Below are 24697 nucleotides of genomic sequence, written 5' to 3'. Positions count from 1 at the left end.
GGCAGAGTTATGCCAAGTATGTGAGGAGCCCGCGAGGGCCAGCGCCGGTCATGGGGCGCCGCCGCCGCCGCCGCCGCCGCCGCCGCCAGCGCAGGCTTTTCCCGCACCGGGCTCCGTCCTCCTCCCGCAGCGGGGGCGAGCCCGGCTGTTGAGGCGGCGGGGATGGCGGACCCTCTGAGGAGGACGCTGTCCAGGCTCCGGGGCCGCCGGAGCCCCCGCGCCGCCGGGGGGCTCGGGCTCCGGGCGGGCGACGCCGGCGGCGCCCCGGCCGCCCCCTCAGGCGAGCACGCCCGCGGGGCCCGGCCGAGCCTGGAGCCGCCGCCGCCGCAGCCGCCGCCGCCCGCGTGGGGCCCCGGGGCGCGGGGAGCGCTCGGGCCTCGCCGGCGCGGCGGGAAGGAGGCCGCCTCCTCGGGCCGCGGGCTCCGTCGCGCCCGCCCGCACGCCCCGCCGGGCCCCGAGGGCAGCGGGGACGACGCCGACCGCGACGAGAACCTGCCCGGCGGCCGGCGGTCGGCGCCCGCGCCTCAGGGGGCGGAGGCGGAGCGGCGGCCCCCGCCCCCCGCGGCCGCGGGCCCCTCCCCGGGGGCGGAGGGCGGCCGCCCGGAGACGGGCAGGCTGCGGACCCAGTTGCGAGAGGCCTATTATCTGCTGATCCAGGCCATGCACGACCTGCCCCCTGACTCCGGCGCGCGGCGGGGCGGCGGGGCTTGGGCGGACCGCGGCCGCCCGGGGAGAGCGCGGCGGCGGGGAGGCGGGGGCCGCCCTTGGCGGCAGGTGTCCCCGCCCCGGCCGCCTCCGAGGGCGTCGGGGGGAGGCCGCCCGCGGACTCCTCGGATGCGGCCGGCCCGCAGCAGGAGCCTCGAGAGCCTCCGGGCGGGCGCCGAGCCGCCTCCCTTGGCGCGGTGGCCGAGCGACAGCTGCGTCAGGTGCGGCGCGCGCCGAGCCCTGGGCGAGCCCCCGCCACGTGGAGGCGGGATGGACGGCGGCGGCGGCGGCGCCCGGGCTCCCGGCCCCGGGGACCCGGGGCGCCCCTCGGGAAGCGCCTGCAGGGGGCCCGCGGGGGCGCGCGGCGGCCGGGAGGGGCTCCCCCTCGTCAGGCCTCCCGCGGTGACCGTCAAGAAGCTGCAGAAGTGGATGTACAAAGGACGCCTGCTGTCCCTGGGCATGAGGGGGCGCTCCCGCGGGGCGCCCCCCAAAGTCGCCGCAGCGCAGGCCGCCTCTCCGAATCTGGGCCCGTTGGGAATGCGGGAGCGCCCGGTGCTCTCCGTGCCCGCGGACCCAGGGGTGACGCTAACAGGTAGGACGCTTTGCCGAGTGCTAGTAACGCTCTGAGGCTTCATGTTTCCCCCGCTGGGCTTGTGTCTAAAGAGCGAGGAATAGGTATGGTTTTTCTTTTTTCTTCTTTTTTTTTTTTCTTTTTTCTTTTCTCTTTTTTTTTTTTTTTCAGACAGGTACGTGCCAGGGCCAAAGTAAGTGTCAGCTGAATGCACCAGTATAATGCTTTCACTCGCTTTGCTTTTTCTTTTTTTCTTCTTCTTTTTTTTTAATTTAAGACAGTGGCATGAGGAACTTGGGGTTTTTTGTTTTTGTTTTTGTTTTTTTTAAGAACGAGAGTGCCTACTGCTCAGCACAACACTGAAAAAAGGTTAAGTTCACCACATGCTTTTAGTAGAGTTGGGCGGTGCTGCCTTGATTTTTATTCTTTGTGGCTCTAGGCAAATCCGTAGACTTTGTGGAGTTTGTGAATTTGAATTGGATCCAAGGTAGACTTTACGGGCTTCATAAACTGTCATTTTACTCATTACACGTTTGTGTGTGTGTGTGTGTGTGTGTGTGTGTTTTCTCTTCCAGGAGCGCGTGCACACAGCGCAGAGACACACACAACCAAACCTCCAAACCAACACCCCCGTCCCCCCAAAAAATTACAACTAAAATTTTTTTCTATTTTTTTGAAGATTTTATTCATGAGACACAGAGAGAGAGAGAGGGACAGAGACACAGGCAGAGGGAGAAGCAGGCTCCATGCAGGGAGCCCGTCGTGGGACTCGATCCCGGGTCTCCAGGATCATGTCCTGGGCCGAAGGTGGCGCTAAACCGCTGAGCCACCCGGGCTGCCCCTAAAATTTCTTTTTAGACACGTAGGATCTCGCCTACTTCTCCTCTTCACCTTTCCTCCCTTCTCCCTCCCACAAAAAACTCCTAACAAAGTGAGTAATGTCTTTATTGTGGAAAACCAAGAGCACTATTATTTTAATCAAAAAAAGATGTCTGATGTACTTCTAAGAAAGTGCAGACATTTAAAGTCATTTGTAAACTTAAGTCTATTTTTCCTTATAAGATTTTGCTCCTCACTTTGTATGTGTGTGATTTTTAAATTTTCACTGAGGGTTTAGGTTACCAATTCTAGAAATCTTTTAATTATGTAGTAAATAGTAAAAATTCTTTCGTGAAAGAAGTATAATACCTTCAAACTGAGTCCAAAATAATATGATCCCTTGAATTACAATCTTAAATACAAGGACTTTTAGTGAACATAAAGATTTACATGTCATTAATTGTTTAAAACGTATTAGATGGTGAAATGTAAAAAGCGTTCAGAGTACTTGGCATTTTCTCTGGTAAGAATTACAAATCCTCCAGGACTGGGTTTATACACATTAACTTTGTTTAACCAATACAAAATAGTGGAGAGAAACAAAGTTCACAAAACTAATCACAGGGTGAAGGCAAATCAAATGATTCATTTAAAGCGTATACAAACTTGACAAGTTTTTTTGAGTCTAAATCACTAACCCACACCTGTCAAATTTTTTCCTCAAATTTATTCCATTTCATTTGAATAAAAGGATAACAGGATGTAATTTTTTTTTGTAAAGAAATGTACTTTATGCTAAATTCATATTAAAATATGCATTTGCAGGAGTAAAGTATTTGTAATCATTATATTTCATTGCCACTATATCTTTATTTCCCATGATCTTGGTTCATTTAACTCTTGTAAAATCGTTAGATTTCAGCTGTAACAAAAATCTCCATAAAACTTTAGTCAAATGTTTTTTACTCTTTTGTTGCAAAGGTTAAACATTTATCATCTGATGGCTTTTATTTTAAGGCCCCCAGTTATAGAATAATAAACATTCAAGGATTTTAAAAGTAGTAATAAATGTAGTAAGGCTTAAGAATGAATTCATTGATTTTTTTTTTCGTTGAGAAACTAAGTGGAAGTAACCTTAAAAGAAATTAAAACATTAGAATTATTATGTGGTAGTATTTTAGATATTTTACAAGAAATCTAAGCAAAAGCTTGGATAATTTATGGTTTAAACAACTTTCTCAGATGTTCCTTACTGTTATTAATCAGATATTATTTCCTTTCAAGTCTTTAAGGAAATATAAAATTTTGTGTAATGTTTACATATCTAGTATAGATTTGGAGAGTTAATCTTGTTTCTTAATTATTTTTCATGAACATTAGTTTAACTTATTAAAACTATTCTGGATACTTTGCATGGTTCTCATATTAACACCCCCATCCCCCACCTCCAGGTATGACATCTGTCATTTAACAACAACAAAAGGAACGGGTTAAGTAGTTTGCCTAAGGTCACTCAAATTAGTATATGGTTTGTATATACTACTATATGGACTCAAACTATTATAGGGATTCAGACTCCGGTCTCTATTATGACTCCAAAACCCATATTTATTTAACATCAAACAGATGTTAAAGTTCTTTAGAGGTCTAATGTGTGGATTGAAGAGAAGAATGGAATTTCAACAAGGTTTAGAGGGGTAGGTAGCTACCTCAAAGTTGCAGAGATGAGATCTCAAAGGTTTTTAAGACAATTTTTAAATCAATATATCTATTTTAAAACTTTAGCCTTAAATGTTAACTTTTTTTTTTTTTAGATTTTACTTATTTCAAAGAATGGGAGAAAGCACGAGCAGAGGGAAGGGGTGGGGGAGAAGCAGCCTCTCTGCTGAGCAGAGAGCCCAATGCAGGCACTATCCCAGGACCCTGAGATCCTGACCTGAGCCAAAGGCAGATGCTTAACTGACTGAACCACCCATGTGCCCCTAAATGTTAACTCTAGTTCGGATTGAAGTTACTTAGATTCTACTACTTCTTCTTCTTCTTCATTTTTTTTTCTTTTTACATCTTTTCCCAATTTTATTTTTTGATTATGTTTTCTAAAAAATTAATTGGGCAATCCAAATGAAATACAAATACATTCTAGATTGTATAAAGATGTTAAATAGACTAGAAGGTTAATATCACACTTTTCTATACAGTATTATTTGTAAGGATTTTTTGTTTCAAGATAAGGTTATAGAATTTGTAATGTAGAATAACTATATAATGGACTAGAGATACCTAATCTACCTAATAAATACTTAAGTATTTTGGAAGTTTTGATACTATGTAACAAGTGGAAGCTAAAATGCTTTTCTTTTTTGTTTTTTTGTTTTGATTTTGAAGATTTTTATTTATTTATTCATGAGAGACACACAGAGAGAGGCAGAGACACAGGCAGAGGGAGAAGCAGGCTCGATGCAGGGAGTCCAATATGGGACTCCATCCTGGGACTCCAGGATCATGCCCTGAGCCAAAGGTGGATGCTCAACTGCTGAGCCACCCAGGCATCCCTCTTTTTTGTTTTTAAAGATTTTATTTATGTATTTGAGAGAGAGAGAGTGAGAGCACAGCAAGAGGAGGGGCAGAGGGAGAGGGAGAAGCAGACTCCTCGCTGAGCAGGGAGCCTGACAAAGGGTTTGATCCCAGTACCTCGGGTTAATGACTGGAGCAGAAGGCAGAAGCCCAACCGAGTGAGCCACCCAGGCTCCCCACAAAAGGATTTTCTATTTTGATTTCTGGCTTCTGTTAGGAACTTCTAAAACTTTAGATAGTATATCAATGCTAAAGATTTGGTGCATTGGGTATGTAGTGTTCACAGATTGGCCAATTTGTTCTTAATTGAGATGATTATTTAAGAAATCTAAAGTCATTACACATGGTAATATTGTCAAGTTTCTGCAAGCCTTAAGATTACGAAGGTATTTGCCAACTATAGTTGATTGTAAGTCTTTATAAATAAGTTTAATTAGCATATAGTGCTTAGAAATAAATTTAAAAGCACTAGGTTTAGCTATTTCAGCCTTTTATAGCTTTAAAAAAATAATTAGCCTATTTTGACTCTACTTTTGCTGCTGTACTATCTGTGAAAGGAAAATTTAGGGCATGTAACTTGTTAATATTTTGTCTAAAAATTTTAGGCAATTCTTTATAGTATTAATTAATTAACTGGCATAATCTGTGCATTATACCTTAAAGTGAGGTTGACATTTCTAATGCGGAGTCCCACCTATTTCTTCTCTTTTCTCAAGTATTTGTAGCTCTGACTTATCTTTATGTATTTTTTCCAACAAACTTTTTTATGCATTAGTCCTCTTCAAGATTAGTAGCAATATGCAAATAATTTTTTACTGTCTTCTAGTTGTATTTATTTATTTATTTTAAAAAGATTTTATTTGTTTATTCATGAGAGATACAGAGAGAGAGGGAGGCAGAGACACAGGCAGAGGGAGAAGCAGGCTCCATGCAGAGAACCCGATGTGGGACTCATCCCTAGACTCCAGGATCACGCCCTAAGCCAAAGGCGGACGCTTAACTGCTGAGCCACCCAGGCATCCCTATTTATTTATTTTTAAGGTTTTATTTATTTGAGTGAGTGAGAGAACGTGCACACGTGTGCACAAGCAGGAGAGACAGAGGGAGAACCAGACTCCCTGCTGAGGAGCCTGATGTTGGGCTGGATCCTACGACCCCTGGATGGTGACCTGGGCCAAACGCAGACGCTTAACTGACTGAGTCACTTAAGTCCAGGACTTAAGTCCAGGACCACTGTCTTCTAGTTTTAAATCCCCCTCTGAAAAATTATACCATTGTGGCCCTAGAAGTGAGCCCAGTTACTTTTGTTTTTTTTTTTTTTTTTTTTTTTTTTGGAAGAGCGCCATAGAACATTGGAGTTGCTGGTGGCAGGAAAACTCTGAGAATTACAAATTCAGCAGAAAATAGTGTGTTGATTTGAAAGTCCTACATTTCTAAGTGGAGTTTATTTTTTGAGAATTGCTAAGGCTATTTTCTAGACCATTGCCACTCAAAGCAGGGTTATTAAACAGTGCTTTTCAAACTTAATGTGCATACGAATTCCCTGAAAATCTTGTTAAAATGCGGATTTATAGGTATGGGGGTGAGACCTGAGAATTTGCATTTTAACAAACTCCCAGCGTAGCTGCTACTATTTGGTACATACTTTGAGTAGTTAGGTTCTAGAGTTCCCAGTACCCCATCATTTATTTGTTAAAGTTTTGGCAAAGCATTCTACTTTATTCTGATACTTGATACTTAAACTAATCCCTATTAGAACAAAACAGTTGAGCTCTTTCTGCTTCAGTTTTATTATGTATACATTTATACTTACTACTTACTTACACATGACAAGTTTAAGCAATTCCCTCTATATTGGTCTCATCTTGCACCAATAAACTTGAGATTTTGGAATCTGCCAGAGAAGAGACCACATAGTATTCTGGTTAACAGAACAAGGCCTGTGGGTTTCTGATCAGCCCCACCACTTACCGGGCTTGTGACTTTGAACAGGTTACTCAGCACTGCATAGCCTTAGTCCTCAGGCTGCTGTGAGGATAGTAAAAGATAATCCATTTGGTACCATGCTTGGTGCTACACTTGATCTTAGCCAAAAGGCCGAGAAGTGATCCATGCTTGGTGCTTAGTTAGCTATTATCAAGAGAAAGGCAAGCTGGCTTTGTGGGAATACTACTTTGCCCAGATCATTAGGATTCTGGATGGAGAGTGAAATGATCAGAAGCTGAGTACACTGGAATTGAAAGGAACACTGGGAAAGAACACTGGGAATTGAGCTAGAACACACCCCTTTAGGGGCACTTATTTATTCTACTCTTCTTTCTTGCATCTTTGTCTTGTTCTTCCTCCTTACTGTGGTGGAACTGAAAAGAGTCTCAGGGATTCTTCTCTACTGTCCAAAAGCTAGCACACAGCTTTTTTTCTTAAGGCTTTTGTTGCTAGTCACAAGAGAGGAAACATAAAGATAGAAAAATAACTTCCTTTTTCATTGTACCTATTTTCCCATTTAGATTTATCTGGAAAAGAGAAAGGCATATATATATATATATATATATATATATATATATGTATATAATGTGTATATGTGTGTGTGTGTGTGTGTGTATATATATATATATATATAAATCATTCATGCATAAACCTAAGGCTTATTAAATTTATTCTAGTCATTTCATCTGGGCTGCCAAGTTTCACTTTAAGCAGGACTGTTTGTATTTATTTAAACTTTAATAGAGTATTTGTAAGAATACTTTTATTTGGGATTTTTTAAGGAGCAGTAAGCAAAAACAATAGTTTATTTCTGCAGTAGGACTCTTGTAAATGATGAAAAGATGTATATAGGTACATTTTCAGGGAGGGTTAAATACGTAATTTCTCAGAAAGTTTGCTGATAGTTTTAAGCCAGAGCACTAGTTAAATGTTTAGTAATAGTAATTTTTATTTATTATAAAATAATAGTTAAAAACACACATTTGGCTTGAGTAGTTCAGTACTATGTAAAATATTTTTGTGAGTGAAAAACGTAATTGCCACTTCTGCATTCTCTAACAGATTTTCAAAGTAAACTGATTTTAATTAGTCATTTAATTAATTATACCATAACATGTATTATTGTAAGGGAATAGACGTTTTTGCCTTGCAATTTTGCATACTTATTTTGGTATCTTTTTGACTTGTATCTTCTTTCTGTGTGTGTGTGTGTGTGTGTGTGTGTATGAATGTAGCTGTAGGTAAAACTAACAGAAGTTAAAGGTAATTTAAATTTATGGCAGTAGGGTTTAACATTAAGTTTTGCATAAAAAGGAATAAATGGAAGATTACAAATAGCTCTCCATTTCTGCGTAATTAGCATTCATATGCATCCCTGTAGTTAATGGAGATAAAAATGAAGTGTTTAAAATTCTTTATAAATAATTGCTCAAGTAAAATTTAGTACCCTAAATGCATTGCTTATATTCAGCTTTAATAAATGAATAAATTTGGACCTTATTAGAAATCAAAATAATGTACCTATTTATCTCTAAATTTCAACTTCAGCATGTAGTATTTTGAATTATTCAGCAATAGCAATCAGACTTAAAATCAGACTTTGATTTTAAGTTATTGTAGTTTGTAATTTCATGAAAAATAGTTGCATTGTATTTCATGTAATTATACCTTTTAATATTATACATTAAATACTTACATTAATGGATCTATCAATTTGCTTAAATATGGGATGCTAGTAGCTTTGTTTTTGTCATTGTGGTTCCTTGGAATGCAGTACAAGTAGAAGCATGTTTATTTTAATTAAAATGTATCTCAAAAAAAAGTGTATGTCAAAAAAAATAGGACTCAAAATAATTTATCTATATAAAATTTTGGATCTTTTGAGAGATATCTGAGAAAAAAATAAGATGTAACTTCTAGCCGTTGTGAATTGTATACTTAATTTTATACCTTTGGCTTCAAATTTATAATTACATAAAAACTACAAATAATATCTTGTAAATGTCTGAAATGCTATTAAATAATATAGGATTTGGGCTTAAATGTGAAATAGATTTAGTACACGTGGCAAAAAGACATGGCCACTAAAAACCCAGAAACCACAGTGATTCCTGAGTATGTGTTCATTTCCAGTTCCTAATTTCTTTTTTTTTTTTTTAAGAGATTTTATTTATTTATTCATGAGAGACACACAGAGAGAGAGGCAAAGACACAGGCAGAGGGAGAAGCCGGCTCCATACAGGGAGCCTGATGTGGGACTTGATCCCAGGACTCCCAAGATCATGCCCTGGGCCAGAGGCAGGTGCTAAACTGCTGAGCCACCCACGGATCCCCCTCCAGTTCCTCATTTCTTTGATTTTAAAAGAGACAGAACCAAAGAAAGACTCTCGAATCTTCACATTTTTCATTAAGCTAAATCAACTTAAAATATTTATTGAATGGCTGTTACATGATTGCATGTTAAATCTTGGAGAGTATCTCTTAGTAGTAGCCCAGATATACTGCTACAGACTTTGGAGTCAGAAGAGTTTATTTTGAGTGCTGCTTTTCCTATTTACCAACTAGATGATCTCGGGCAGGTTACTTGACTTTTCCGAGCAGTACCATATAGTTTTCAAAATATTTCCAACATTATCTCACTTAATTCTTACCAGCAACCACCCAGTAAGGTTAACTACGTTATTGTCACCATGTTCTGAAAGGGTTGCCTACTTCCCTGCTTTTGGTGGGTGGGCATGTATAGGGAAGACGAGTTAAGAGCATTGATTGTAGGGTTAGACTACCTTAAATTTGAATACTACAGCTAGCACCTTGACCACATTCCTCATTTTTTTCTGGCTTATGGAAATAATCATACCTGTCTTAGCATTTTTGTGGAGGTTAAATGAAGTTAAGAGCTTTCTTACTGCTTTATCTCATTGCTAATACACAATAGGAACTCCATAAATAAATGCATAATAGGCATTCATGGGAGTTTCCTTCTCTTTTGATTCCTAGTCTATTCCTGCCTCTGGAACTAATTGAACTTGAAACCCCATTTATGTGTGAGGATTTAAAAAAAATTTTTTTTATAAAGGTTTTATTTATTTATTCATGAGAGACACAGAGAGAGGCAGAGGCATAGGCAGAGGGAGAAGCAGGCTTCCTGCAGGGAGCCTGATGTAGAACTTGATCCCAGGACCCCGGGATCACTACTTGAGCCAAAGGCAGATGCTCAACCACTGAGCAACCCAGGTGCGCTTTTGAGGGTTTTTTAAAATTAATTTTTAAAATTTAATTGCTTGCTTGGGTAAAATTTAGTATTTTTTTTTAATTTAATATTAAATTTTTTTACATTTTTAAAGGAATTTTTGTTAAGTAGAGGGAGGTTACTGAAAGCCTTGGTTACGCATGAATGTAATTTTTTCGTTGTTATTAAGCTCCTCATAGTTTAATGTGTTTTTATCACTCTGTTATTGGGCTGTCATATTTTATTTGCTGTAACACTAAAATGAATCAACTATATATGCAGTTAAAGTAGCACAGACTATAATTCTAAAATTTATAAACCTGGCATGATCTTAAATTTTTTGAAATGTGGTTTTGTTAATGTGGTTTCTATGTCTAGTGAATTAGTATTCCGGTTTATATTTAGCTTATTGACTGTCATCGAAGCCTGCTTTATACAATTCTTTGGATGTGCAAAATTTTCCTCTTTATATGGAATTGATGTTACGTATACATTTTTAGAGTCTTATCACATATTAACACAAACACATATCAAGTATTTGATCAAGTACCTTAAGGGTAGGAACTATTTTGTTCATTCTTCTCTTCGTGCTCCTTAAGTTTGTGTCTGGCCAGTAATCATAGCTGGTTGTATTTACCATGAGACAAGATACCTGGTTCTAATCTAGAGCCTTCTTAAGGGATTTGTATTTGTATTTTTGCCTAGATATTTAAAACTTAAACACTGCATAACTGTATGATTAGGAAACAGATATGTTGAAATTTCAGTAATCAGGAAAGCATTTAGTAATAAGTAAGCCACATTTGTTTTTAAAGATTTACTCAAAGTTAATCTTTGTGTGAAAAAGTAGAAATATTACTTATGTTTTCTAAAGACTCTGGTCCTCTTAGTAGTGAGTTGGGAATTATTAAAAATATTAGTTAAAGGCATATTGTGTACAAAGCATTCTTTGTGTTTTATAAAGTATGTTTTGCCTAGGGTGAGTCTTTGTTAGCCCTGTCATGTTTGAAAGGCAATCTCAGAATTTGTTTATTCTTTTTCTTAGAGTTCTTATGTCACTTATGCTAATAGTCTAAATAGTAGAAATTATTTTTTGGTGAAAAAGCCAAAATTTTTCTTGTTTCATTTTAGTCTCCAAATATAAGTAATACTACTTTTCATCTTTTTAAAAATCGTATTTTAATAACTGATTTCCAGTTACCTGTCTGTTGTGTATGTTAGGCATTACATCATTACATTCTTCTTTCTTTTTTTTTTCCGTTGAAACAGATTTATTTGAAAATGTCTATGCGTCTTCAGTGAAGAGAAGAGAACTTGAAGATCTGAAGGACAATATTGGATTCAGAAGTCATAAACCACTTAATAGCATCACTGTGTCAAAGAAACGCAACTGGCTATATCAGAGTACTCTGCGATCTTTTAATTTGGAAGAAGAAAATAAGAAATGCCAAGACATAAATCACTTATCTGTCTCACCTAAACATCAGCTATCACAACCTTTTTTCAAGTCATCTGAAGAATGCTGTACATATGTGGTGTGTAATGCTACAAATTCTTCATTATCAAGAAACTGTTCTTTAGACTTCAATGAGGAAAATGATGCAGATGATGAAGGAGAAATATGGTACAACCCCATTCCTGAGGACGAAGACTTTGGCCTATCAAATGCCTTGACTTTTGGTGAGGCAGACCCTCCTGTTCTGAAGTTTCCTGGTGTTAGTTTGAGAGTATTATCTGGTAGTGACCTAATGAAAGCAGAACAGTACACTGAAGACTTGCTGTGCTCTTCAGAACACAGAGGCAATGTTCAGACCACACAGTCAAATGAAATGAATCCTGTAGAGCCCATCCATTCCTCAGAGTTCGTGCAGCAGTACAAGCAAAGGCTTGGATATAAGACACAAGAAGGTATAATGGTAGAGGAGAGTCTCATGTTGAAATCTCCTTTTGCAGGTAAAGATGATCATACATTTGCCTTTTCTTTTTCCATTTTTTAATTCTTTGACAGTAGCCAAAACTAAATATAGATGTATGTTATAGCTATGTACTTTTCCTTACAAAGTGAGTGTATTTTCATAAAAATAAAGAAAACAAAAACGTTTACAAACATTTTTTATATAAATGGTGGTTTAATTAATTCCTATCACAGACTTGTTTTTGTAAGGGGTGAAGATGCTAGGATAGTCCTACACCAACTGTTAGCAAGTCTGTCCTTTGAAATAGTAATTGCTTTTCTCTTAGCTGAAAGAATGGAATCACAAGGAGTTGAAGAGAAAAATATATTCTTTATATAAGTCTGATTTTGCTTTATTCACTCATTTACATCTAGCCTGGTTACAGCTGAAAAGTTGTATATTCAGTGTACCAGTAATTATTACTTTATGGTTTCATGCCTACATTTTCTCATGAACAAAGTAAAGGAAGAGGAGAAAAAGAAATGAGAGGTAGAAGTGAAGACTTTGGAAATAGGTGCTATAACATTGTTTCCCACAGTTTTCTCCTGAGGTTAAGCACCAGTTGCCCATGGTAGTAGCAGGCTTGATAATTCTTGAATTTTCCCCTGAATTTTCTTACTTCTTGCTAGTACTTCTGTACTTTACAAATAAAGTACTTGAATTTGAATCCTTTTTCTCAGGGATATGAGGAGGTAAATATATTGATAAGAGGAAAAGTGAGTTAAAAAACTGTAGTGTATGATGTCAGTTTTTTTAAAGAAACACTGAAAAGTTATATCAGGAATATTAAGTAGCCCCCACCCCTATCCACCCATCCTGTGTTGGGGTTGAAGGTAATGCAAAACTTTATGTGTGTGCATTTCTAATTGTAGATTGACTTTTCAGCATGAATTTGTGGGTTTTTTTGTAATCTGGATGGAGAGAGAAATAAATGCTATATAACAGAATATATATGCTTTATGGCTCAGTTAAACATCCAACTCTTGATTTAGGCTCAGGTCATGATCCCAGGGTTCTGGAATCTAGTCCCAAGAATTGCGGCAGGCTCCCTGCTCAGTGGAGAATCCGCTTCTCTCTCTGCTCTTCCCCTCCTCCTGCTTGTGCTCTCTCTCTCTGTTAATTTATTATTATTAAATAAATAAATAAATAAATAAATAAATAAATAAATAAAATCTTTAAAATATATATATAATAGTTTGGAATGAAGGTTGTGACTAGGGTGGAGTGGTAAGGAAGGAAGGCTTAAAGGAGTATGACAGAGAGTTGGTATGGTGCAAAAAAGGCAAGAAGGTATAAGAATAACTGCTAAGTTAGAAAGCCGATGTTTGTAAAGTGATACATACTTTAAGTACTGTCTTTAAAATTTATTATTTTATGTTTGTGGCAAATTTGTGAACCTAGAAAGACTAACAGACATTACAAAAACAAAAAACAAAAAACAAAACAAAACAAAAAAAAACAACCCCCAAACTTGAAAATACAATAGGGCTGTCATTTATATCTCCTTTCTCACTGTTATTCTTCTCTTTAACATACTATTAAAATATAAGCAGTCCTAAGTTGACCAAAGAAAATATTTATTTTTTTATAAATATTTACTTATTTATTTTAGAGAACACACATACTGGTGAGATGGTAGAGGGAAAGGGAAGAGAAAGACACTTCCTACTGAACAAGGAGCCCAACATAGGGCTCAATCTCAGGACCTTGAGATCATGACCAGAGCCGAAATTAAGGGTTGGGCACTTAACTGAGTCAACCACCCAGGTGCCAAACAAAGGGAATATTTAGACAGTTTATCTACATGTCATCTTTTTTTTGTTTTAGTTTGATCAGAAAGGTCACCTAAAGTGATGTTTTCTTTAGCAATATTAACAGAGCTGTTGAGAAATAGGCAAAAAGAATGGTTGAATTTTAAAATAATTTTCTGATCAAGAAATAGGAAAGCTTGAGCATATTTAACATAAGTGAGAATTTTTTTAATCATCCTAACTCATTTATGACTTGTTTTTATTGTCTTTTAAGTTCCATATGTATATGTATCTTTTATCTAGTTGCAATCACAGCATTCTGCCTTTGGTTTTTGATACTTTCACTTGGTATCTTCGTCTTGTACTGTTATATATAGATTGACATTACCGTTTACTAATTTTATAGTATATTGGGACACCTGGGTGGCTCAGCAGTTGAGCGTCTGCCTTTGGCCCAGGGTGTGATCCTGGAGTCCTGGGATCGAGTCCCACATTGGGCTTCCTGCATGGAGCCTGCTTCTCCAAACTCTGCCTATGTCTCTGCCTCTCTCTCTGTGTCTCTCATGAATAAATAAATAAAATCTTTTTAAAAATTAAAAACTTCTAATTTTATAGTATATAATTGGGTTGATGTGTCCTAAACTATTTGGTTATGTTGTGTGTTAATAGATTGTTTCCACTATTAATGGAGTGATCTTTATCATGTTCTATTTTACTTCATGAGGATTAATTACTAGTGGCATTACTTGGGTTTTTATGGCTAGTAACTATTATATGTAATTCCTATAATATATATCCTAAAAGGTTTACCAATTAATTCATTTATTCAGTAAACACTCAGTTTCTGCTGTGTGCCAGCTACTGTTCTAGGTGCTGAAGGAGTGTGCCAATTTCACTTGATTCTAGCCTGGTCCGTGAATTTATAGATTTTTGTTTTGTACTTTCCCTTTATAGCTAGTCTGTGATTTGATTAGTGTGATTTTGGTTTCAATTTAAGCATCTATTGAATTTGGTAATATTTCAGCTCTTGGGTTTTATAAAACAAAAAACAAAGCATTTTTATTTTTATTTTTTCCTAAGCATTTTTATTTTAATAGACTGGCTTATCTGTAGTAGAAATTGCTAGTTTACACAGTATTTCATTTTAATAATTAGTTAAGGACTTAAGTAAGAAATATTTAATGCATGATGTGTAGAAAAAGTCAGAATGTTAAATTAACTCCTTAATAATGTAAAAAAACCCTAGAGCAATTTAATATACAGGGTAGCTTTTTAAGCCATGACAAAATAGATAGATTGTAGACTAGAGCAGGACTCTGATTACTATAGAATGTTTTAGGCCAGTAAACCAGTAGAATTGTACTACAATTTACAGTACAAGGGAATGCTTTGTCTAGTTTATCAAACACTCCGTTTCTTATTAGTTACTTACCAGAAAAGCCTAGCAGGCATACTTAAAATAGTCCTTTCTTTATAAAGAAACCACTTCTTTGTCATTAGGACACATAAAGAGGGGTGGAGGGAGAGTATATTAATATTTTAAAGAAAGATCATTTCATCTATTGGTTTTTGAAATGAATTAATACTTTTTGATCATTTTAATTGTGAAATATATAGAGTAGCCTCTGATATTAGATCTTTGGAAGGAATAAAGTGTGAAAAATTAATTTAAATTTTAAATAATTGTTTTTCTTTCTTTTCTTTCTTTTGTTTCTTTCTTTCAGATTTTATTTATTTATTCATGAGAGACACAGAGAGAGAGACTGAGACACAGGCAGAGGGAGAAGCAGGCTCCACACAGGGAGCCTGATGTGGGACTCAATCCTGGGTCTCCAGGATCAGACCCTAGGCCGAAGGCTGCCCTAAACTGCTGAGCCACCAGGGCTGCCCCCTCCCCCCCTTTTTTAAAGAAGCCCTAGGTCCAACCCTGAGATCAAGAGCTGTGTGCTCTATTGACTGAACCAGCCAGGCACCCCTAGATTGTTTCTTTATTTTTTTTATTTTATTATTTTTTTTAATTTTTAATTATTTATGATAGTCACAGAGAGAGAGAGAGAGGCAAAGACATAGGCAGAGGGAGAAGCAGGCTCCATGCACTGGGATCCCGATGTGGGATTCGATCCCGGGTCTCCAGGATCGCGCCCTGGGCCAAAGGCAGGCGCCAAACCGCTGCGCCACCCAGGGATCCCTAGATTGTTTCTTTAAAAGCATAGTTTAAACTTATATAATACCAGCTTTTAGAAGATATGTTCATTTTGCTTTATTAGTTTAAACACTTAAATAGGAACAGTTTCAATTTTTAAAATAAAATTGATCAGGCTATACATTTTTTTTTAAAAAACTGGGGTATTAAAAAAATAAAAATAAAAAATAAAACCTGGGTTATTGAAAGTTTGAGGTTAAATAGAATATTTCAACTTTTTTTTTTTTAAGATTTTATTTATTTATTCATGAGAGACACAGAGAGGCAGAGACATAGGCAGAGGGAGAAGCAGGCTTCATGCAGGGAGCCCAACGTGGGACTCGATCCTGGATCACGCCCTGAGCTAAAGGCTCAGCCGCTCAACTGCTGAGCTACCCAGGCATCCCAAATATTTCAACTTCTTAATGGTTGAGAAAGGTAGACAGAAAACTGTTTAGAAGGATGGAAGGGCTCTAAAGTATAGTATTTAAGATTATAAGCTCTAGGGGTGCTTGGGTGGCTGGCTCAGTTGAGTAAGTGTCTCAGCTCAGGTCCTGATCCGAGAGTCCTGGGATGGAGCCTCATTGTCTATCCATTGGGTCTGCTTCTCCCTCTGCCACTGCCCCTGCTTGTACCTGCTTTCTCTGTGTCAAATAAATAAAGTCTTTTAAAAAAATAGGCTGTGAAGGCCTATGCTTAGGTTTCTGCTGCTTATCAGCTTTGTGATCTTAAATCAGATAGCCCTGTGCGTGAGGTCTTTATCTGGAGAGTGGGATGTTAGTGGTATCTTAACTCATAGGGATATTTAAAGAATTAAATGAGGATATTTACATACTAAGTATTAATTTTTCATAATTTGTCTAGCTCAATAAATGTTGGAGGGTGTTAAAATATTAACAATTTAATATTAAACAGCTTTTAATATTATGTTTACCACAATATTTACAATGGCTAATCTCTTGATAGTTTCAGTTTAAGGTATTTACTTTATTTGTATTTCTTTGTTGTTTTTTTTTTTTAAGATTTTATTTACTTATTCATGAGAGACAGAGAGAGAGAGAGAGGCAGAGACACAGGCAGAGGGAGAAGCAGACTCCATGCAAGGAGCTCGACATGGGACTCGATCCTGGGTCTCCAGGATCAAGCTGTGGGCTGAAAGCGATGCTAAACCGCTGAGCCACCTGGGCTGCCCTATTTCTTTGTTTCTTTTAAAAACTTTTTACTTACACACTAAGACCAATAAAGCTATTTTTATGTGGAGAAGGATTAAAAAACATTTCAATGCTTTACTCTTCATGAAAACTGAAAATTGTAAGAAAACTTATTTATATCTCTGTACAGTCATTTTTAATATATTGAAATTGCAAGAAAAGGCCCTAATTTAGCTTTTGAAGTTCTAGGGAGTTGTATATAAATAATATAAGAAATGTCTTTAGTATTTGAAATTAATTAGCTTTATGATATTCAATATTCAGTTATTCTCTTTTTATTATCTTTTGAAAGATTTTATTTATTTGAGAGAGAGCATGCACAAGCAGGGACAAAGAGACTTGGCACGGAGCACTGAGCTCAATGTGGGGCTCGATCTCATGACCCTAAGATCACAACCTGAACTGACATCAAGAGTTGGACACTCAGCTGACTGAGCCACCCAGGCACTCCTCAATATGCAGTTATTCTTGAATGACTGATTTCATTTTATATAATCTTCTGTGGTATGTTCTAATAGAACATTAGAATGAAGAAAGACTCTTTGTTGTCAAAATTATAAACTTGTTTGGTTTTTAAATTTTTTATTTTATTTTACTTTTTAAAGATTTTATTTATTTATTTATGAAAGACAGAGAGGCGGAGACATAGGCAAAGGGAGAAGCAGGCTCCCTGCAGGGAGCCTGATGTGGGACTCGATCCCAGAACTCTGGGATCATACCCTGAGCTGAAGGCAAACACTCAACCACTGAGCCACCCAGGCATCCCTAGTCCTGCTATGTGATAAAATTTAGTTTTTAGAGGATTATAAATAGAAGAAATATTCTTTTATTAGAGTAGGATTTCTTTTTTAAATTAGAGTAGGATGTCTAAATAAACATATTAAAATAGGAAATATGTTAAAATAAACATGTATTAATATGCCAAAATAAACCTATTAAAATAAGAACTCTTCCTTGTTTCCTCTGCTATCCACTGTTTATGGTCATAAAAGAACATATTGCTGTTATTATATTGCAGTGGGAAAGATTTAAAAGGAACCTCTATTACCCTTCCTCCAAACCTTTAGAATAGAAAAGCAGATGGAGAGGGCTCTTTTCCACTGTAAGCCATTTGGAAATCCTTTTTTTTTTTTTTTAAGATTTTATTTTTAAGTAAGTTCTACATCCAACATGGGGTTCAAACTTAGCACACTGAGATCAAGAGTTGCATGCTCCACCAAATGAGCCATCTGGGCAGCCTTGGAAGTCCTTGATACCCTGTTTAAAGGTGATAATGGAGATTTACCTAAACTTGTAACTAAATCTCCCCAATGAGATGAAACAAGTGAAAAATTTCTACCCATATGAGAGATTGATCAATTGATGATTTATAAAGTAGAAATCAAAACATATCACCTTATAATATCTTTTTTTTTTTTTTTTTAAGGTCCTGGGATCCTAGCTGCTACAAATAAGAATGAATTGGGAGTTACAGAACCACCTTCTCCAAGCCCTAGCCCTGTGAAAAAAAGTAGTTCAATTAACTGGTCTTTCCCAGATAAAATAAAATCTCCACGAACTGTGAGGAAACTTTCCATGAAAATGAAAAGATTGCCAGAACTTAGCCGAAAGCTGAGCGTTAAAGGAACTTTGAATCATATGAACAGTCCAGATAATACTCCTTCCTTGTCTAAATGTAACTGTCAAGAAACTCATCATACTGATATCCTACCTGCTGGGAATACAACCACAGCTGCTAAGAGGAATGTTATAAGTCGGTACCATTTGGATACCAGCGTATCTTCTCAGCACAACTACCAGAAGAAAACATTTATCAGTTCTAAGTATTCGTGCAAAGGTGGTTACCTCAGTGATGGGGATTCGCCTGAACTTATAACTAAATCTAGCAAACATGGATCTGAAAACAAATTTGGAAAGGGAAAAGAAATAATTCCAAATAGTTGTACTAAGAGTGAAATAGACATTGATGCTTTTAGACATTATAGTTTTTCTGATCAACCTAAGTGTTCACAGTACATATCTGGGCTCATGAGTGTGCATTTCTATGGTGCTGAGGATTTAAAACCACCACGGATAGATTCAAAAGATGTCTTCTGTGCGATTCAGGTAGATTCAGTAAACAAAGCAAGAACAGCTTTGCTCACATGTCGGACAACATTTTTAGACATGGATCATACTTTCAACATAGAAATTGAAAATGCACAGCACTTGAAATTAGTAGTATTCAGCTGGGAACCGACTCCAAGAAAAAATCGAGTGTGTTGTCACGGAACTGTTGTTCTCCCTACCTTATTCAGGGTGACAAAGACACATCAGTTGGCTGTTAAACTTGAGCCTAGAGGTCTTATTTATGTGAAAGTGACTCTTCTGGAACAGTGGGAGAATTCTCTTCATGGACTGGTTGTAAATCGAGAACCAGTAATATTTGGTGTTGATATTCGAAAAGTTGTAGAGAAAGAAAATGTAGGACTGATGGTGCCACTCCTGATACAAAAATGTATTATGGAAATTGAAAAGAGAGGCTGTCAGGTATTATATCACTCTTTCTCTACTAACTCCTTATCTATTTACCTATGTTAATTAAATTTATAGTAAGTCTTAGGGGAAGGAATTCAAGGCAAGGTTAAAAAAATGCAAGTTAGACGTTTTCTCATTCCTTGTTTTTATTTTTATTCCATTACTGTTTGGGGTATAATTCATACTTTCATAAATTGTATTGTTCCACAGTTTATGTTGTGATGCAGAGCTGCATGGGCCTTATACCTACATATCAGGATTGCTTTATAATGGCATTCCTAGGAAGAGCCAGAGCTGATAAGATAGGCAAAGACTAATTTCATTTAAGGAATGTTTCTGCATGGTTTGACATTCCTATGGTACAAAATTCCAACAGTGAATCTCAAAACCCCGCTTTACTCCTAAAACTAACTCCCTGCCCTTATTCCCTACTGTTCCTCATACCACTTTTCAGGAAATGTAAGCTTATTTGTCTCTGAGCTTTGGGATCGCATGTAGGATGAGGAGAGGTACTACTAATAAGCTGTCTCATTCTCTTTTCCTTTTAAATAAGAAAGTTAAATAAGATAAAAGCAACCCATGAAAACAAAAATACTGGTGTTATATGTAACCAGATATGTAATATTAACTGGTTAGTAGTCCTTATCGTTCTTTATTTTCATTAATTCATGAGGACTATGACGGTGAGAAACAGCATATCACTGAGGATATTATTCTGAGGTACAAGTAATTGTTGAATTAAAAAATTAAGCATAAAATTAGATGTTTTGAGGTATTTATGCTTTAGTCCTATGACCATTTATGACAATTATTATTAAAAACATCAAGGGTAAATATCACCAACACTGAACTGTGATTTTTTTATATGTAGAAAAGATTTTAAAATAACTCCCCTTGAACCCGATGTGGAAACTACAGAAACAGCATAAGTAAGTTAGCGGGGGTTTGTATTAAGATGTAGAAAATGGGTACTGGTTTCTCCCTCATTATTAATTAGCTATGTGATGTTGGGCAAATCACTTCATCTCTGTGGGTCTTACCTGCTTATATCTCTAAAAATAGATAAAGTAGCTTCCCGAAGGTGAGAGGTAGGACATCTGAACTTTTAAAAACTCATCTCAGATATATTATTCAGATTGAGTTTGTTATTTATATGAGATTGAGGCCTTTAGTTTCCAGTCAAACTATGGTTCAGTTACTTTTTCTTAAGGCTCTCTGTTTTTCTCTCTTTTTTTTTAGGCAGCACGTTGAGAGGTCAGAGATTACACAGAATTTAAAGCTAATTGTTAAACAAAAACTTTTACAATTGAATATTAAAATAAGTACCTCAAATAGCACTGTACATTTATGGTCTCTTTTCCAAACTATTTTATAAAGAATGGATATGTAAGACTTGTACCTTGTTTTAAAAACTCAGAGAACATTTTTAGCAGTGCTTTTTATTTCCCTACTTAACGTTTAGAAATATTTATTTTATTTTACTTTTTAAAAGATTTTATTTATTTATCCATGAGAGACACAGAGAGGCAGAGGGAAAAGCAGGCTCCCTGCGGGGAGCCCCATGTGACACTAGATCCCGGGACCCCAAGGTCACGCCCTTAGCCAAAGGCAGATGCTCAACCGCTGAGCCAACCAGGCGTCCCTACTTCAAGTGTTTGATTTCAGAAGTCAGCCTCTGAAGTTAGGGATAATATTCTAAAGTGTCCTTTCCTTGAAATACCTATATTAGGTCTCTGTATTCCTTTATTCACCTTTTGGGATAACATGTTCCATTAATTTATTACTTACTACTGAAGTATTAGCTTTCTTTATTCTAGGTTCATCTCCATTTCAAGTTCAAGGGGATACATCTCTATTATGGAATTTTGTGACAATCCAGTATGCCTACACTAGAAGGGCTCTACTCAAGTTATTTTCTTCTAATGTGATAGCATTTTCTTTGATCCTGCTTAATATTTTAGTTTTATTTTCTGGATCATCTATGGTGCTACCATGTCTTGTGAGATGTGACCAGTGTAGAAGTGCTATTCTCAATGTGAATGAACTATCAATGTGGATAAGAGTAGGAAATTCCCTTCTCAATACATTCACTCCTTAGTTTCCAATATTATGTTGATCCTTTTGAATGTAAGCAGCACCTTGTATTACCTTCTCTTAGAAATAGTTGCAGGTTCCTGGGGCACCTGGGTGGCCCAATTAAGCGTCTGACTCTTGAATTCAGCTCAGGTCATGCTATCATGGGTCATAAGGTCGACATGTTCCACTTTGGGCTCCACACTCAATGAGAAGTCTGCTTCTCACCTTCTCCCTCTCCCTCTGCCCCTTGCCTTACCCACATGCATGCACTTTCTTTCTCTCAAATAAATAAATACATCTTTAAAAAGTTGTAGGTTGCTTACTATATTCCAATTAATACTTAATAGCTTATCTCATATTTTGGATAACAGTTCTCTGTATCTATTAGTGACACTTTCCTATATCGAGACACACTTTCTGTATTCTATCAGTTATTTATTGATTTAGGGAGGTTTGTGTCATAAGTACACCTGGAAATTTCATTTGTGTACTCCTTCTCTTAGATTGTTTATAAGATTTTAAAGTGATTTCTAGTTCAAATCATTGGGGATCTTCATTGTTTTTACTTTATTTCTGTCTTGAAATAATTTCTTTATAACTTCCTTCAAAAAAAAAAAAAACTTCCTTCAATTCAGGTGATTCAATTTCCTGGTGTTTGATGTGGAAGTATAGTTAACAATCATTTATTTATTTTTTTGGTCTTCTTGAAGGTTTAAAAAACAAACTCTGATTGCTTAATCAGACATGTTTTCTCTTTGTAGATACCATAGTTGATTTCCTCTCAGTGAATTTATAGTGAACTTCCTAAGACTTAATATTTTATATCCTGTTTGAGCTAACAGTGTTTAAAGTATAAATCTTTTTAGTGTAGTTTGAGGGGAGGATGGGTGATATCTGTTCCTCTTATATATATTTTGAGCTAAAGGTTTTATTTTACCTTTAATATATTATCTTAATTGAATTTCCTTCATCACTTATTAGTCAGTTAACTTAGTAAGTTAAAAAAAATTCCAGGATTGCGTTTATTTCTTCCCTAGAATCTTTTTTTTTTTTTTTTCTAAAAGGATAACTTCAAATAGTATACTGGAATCATATTTCAACTATATGCTTTTTTTATGAATAAATAAGCTGAGATTAATAAAGATTAAATAGCTCACCCAAAGTCACTAAGCAAGGAATGATAGAGTGGGGCTTTATGGAATCCACAAAACCCTTGTTTGACCACTGTGCCACACTTCTTCAGTTTAGAGCAAAAGATGTGAAATGATACAATTTTAGGGCATGGAGATATTGGTAGAGCATATAAAACTAAAGTGAAGGGCTTGTATCTTAAGATAGCTAGCACTACCGAACTCATAGCATATTCTTTGTTTTTTTTTAATATTTTATTTATTTATTATGAGAGACACAGAGAGAGAGAGAGGCAGAGACAGGCAGAGGGAGAAGCAGGCTCCATGCAGGGAGCCCGATGTGGGACTGGATCCTGGGACCCAGGATCACGCCCTGAGCCAGAAGGCAGACGCTTAACCACTTAGCCACCCAGGCGTCCCATATTCTTTGAATTTAAATGTAGGAATAGAATGTTTTTATTCAACTGATGAATATAGTCTACCAATTTCAAAAGCTGTTTGAGATATTTTTAATGAAATGTTATCAGAATATATTTGATTACCAATTTCATGTGACTTACACATTTTGTGCTATTATATTTTCTCTTTATCAAATTTATCATAATGTGGCTATAATTTTATTTCTAGGTGGTAGGCCTGTACCGATTATGTGGTTCAGCAGCAGTCAAGAAAGAACTTCGAGAGGCTTTTGAGAGAGATAGCAAAGCTGTTGGTCTGTGTGAAAACCAGTACCCAGATATAAATGTAATAACAGGTAATGAATACTTTTTATTCTACGTATACATTCTGGAAAGACAATATATGTAGGAAAAGGAATTGAAGTACTGTTTTGTAGCCTAAATTTTTTAAAGATTTTATTTACTTGAGAGAGCATGTGTGAGAGAGAGTGAAAGCAGGGGGAGGGGCAGAAAGAAAGGGAGAAGCCAACTCCCCGTTGAGCAGGGAGCCTGATATGGGACTCTATCCCAGGACCCTGGGGTCATGACATGAGCCAAAGGAGGACGCTTAACCAACTGCCACCCAGGCACCCTTGTAGCCTGAATTTAATTGGGTTTTATTCTGAAGTCTTATTTTCCTTCCTCACAAACATTAATGTGGGGATGATATTTTCTGTGAGAAGGTAACAGGTTATTGTCCCTATCCTCAAACAGCCAACAAATATTGGAGGTGGGGGGAAGGAGAGGAGTAGTGATGGGAGTAAAACCTACATTAAATTAGCCGTACTAGGTAGCAAAAGAAAAAGGCTACATTTTCTTCATATGGGGATAAATAAAACACCATTAGAGTTCAGTTTGATTGAAACGTAGGTCATGTAAAGCACATTGAGTATCTGGGTAGAGAATTCAGATTTATTTAGTAGGCAGAGGGAACCCATCAAAGATTTTTTTTTTTAAGATTTTATTTATTTATTCATGAGAGACACACACACACAGAGGCAGAGACACAGGCAGAGGGAGAAGCAGGCTCCCTGCGGGGAACCCAATGCAGGACTCAATCCCAGGACTCCAGGATTACGCCCTGAGCCAAAGGCAGACGCTTAACAGCTGAGCCACCAAGGCGTGCCCCCATCAAAGATTTTTGAGCACGGGAGTGAAATCTTCAGAGATAATCTTCTAATCTGGCAACTCTATGTGATGGATTGGAATTAGAAGAAACCAGAAGACATAAAACCAGTTAGGAGGCCTTGGCAGTGGTCCCAGCAAAGAGATAAGGAATGCTGAAGGAGTCTCAAAGCAGTAACTACAGGAAGGAATAGAATTGAAAGGATATGAAGAAAGAGAGGGGCCAGATAAGCATGACTTGGACACCTGGTTGATTGGATACCATTTGCAGAAAAAGCTGAGAGGAGAGCTAATGCTTTTGGTGGAGAAATATAAAAAAAGATTATGAATTGGGTTTCTTTTCAAATATATATTGAATTTGAGGTACTAGTAGGAGATCTATATGAATATGTCAGGCAAAATAGAAAGTATAGCTAAGGAGAGGATTTA

At 37.5% G+C, this 24697-nt stretch overlaps 1 protein-coding gene across 1 annotated transcript in view; it reads left to right on the top strand.

The window, feature by feature from the left end:
* Window positions 1-645: 645 nt before the first annotated feature.
* The window catches only part of SYDE2 (synapse defective Rho GTPase homolog 2), a 47894-nt gene continuing 23842 nt past the window's right edge, over window positions 646-24697 (top strand). The window contains exons 1-4 of the mRNA XM_072834323.1: window positions 646-1297; window positions 11154-11837; window positions 18410-19512; window positions 23334-23460. Coding sequence (XP_072690424.1) covers window positions 661-1297; window positions 11154-11837; window positions 18410-19512; window positions 23334-23460 — 2551 coding nt within the window. The 5' untranslated portion in view covers window positions 646-660. The remainder of the gene's footprint in view (window positions 1298-11153; window positions 11838-18409; window positions 19513-23333; window positions 23461-24697) is intronic.

Source organism: Canis lupus, chromosome 8 (genome assembly GCF_048164855.1).
Source record: "Canis lupus baileyi chromosome 8, mCanLup2.hap1, whole genome shotgun sequence".
Classification (NCBI taxonomy): Eukaryota; Metazoa; Chordata; class Mammalia; order Carnivora; family Canidae; genus Canis; species Canis lupus.
This window is presented reverse-complemented; position numbering and strand designations above follow the sequence as displayed.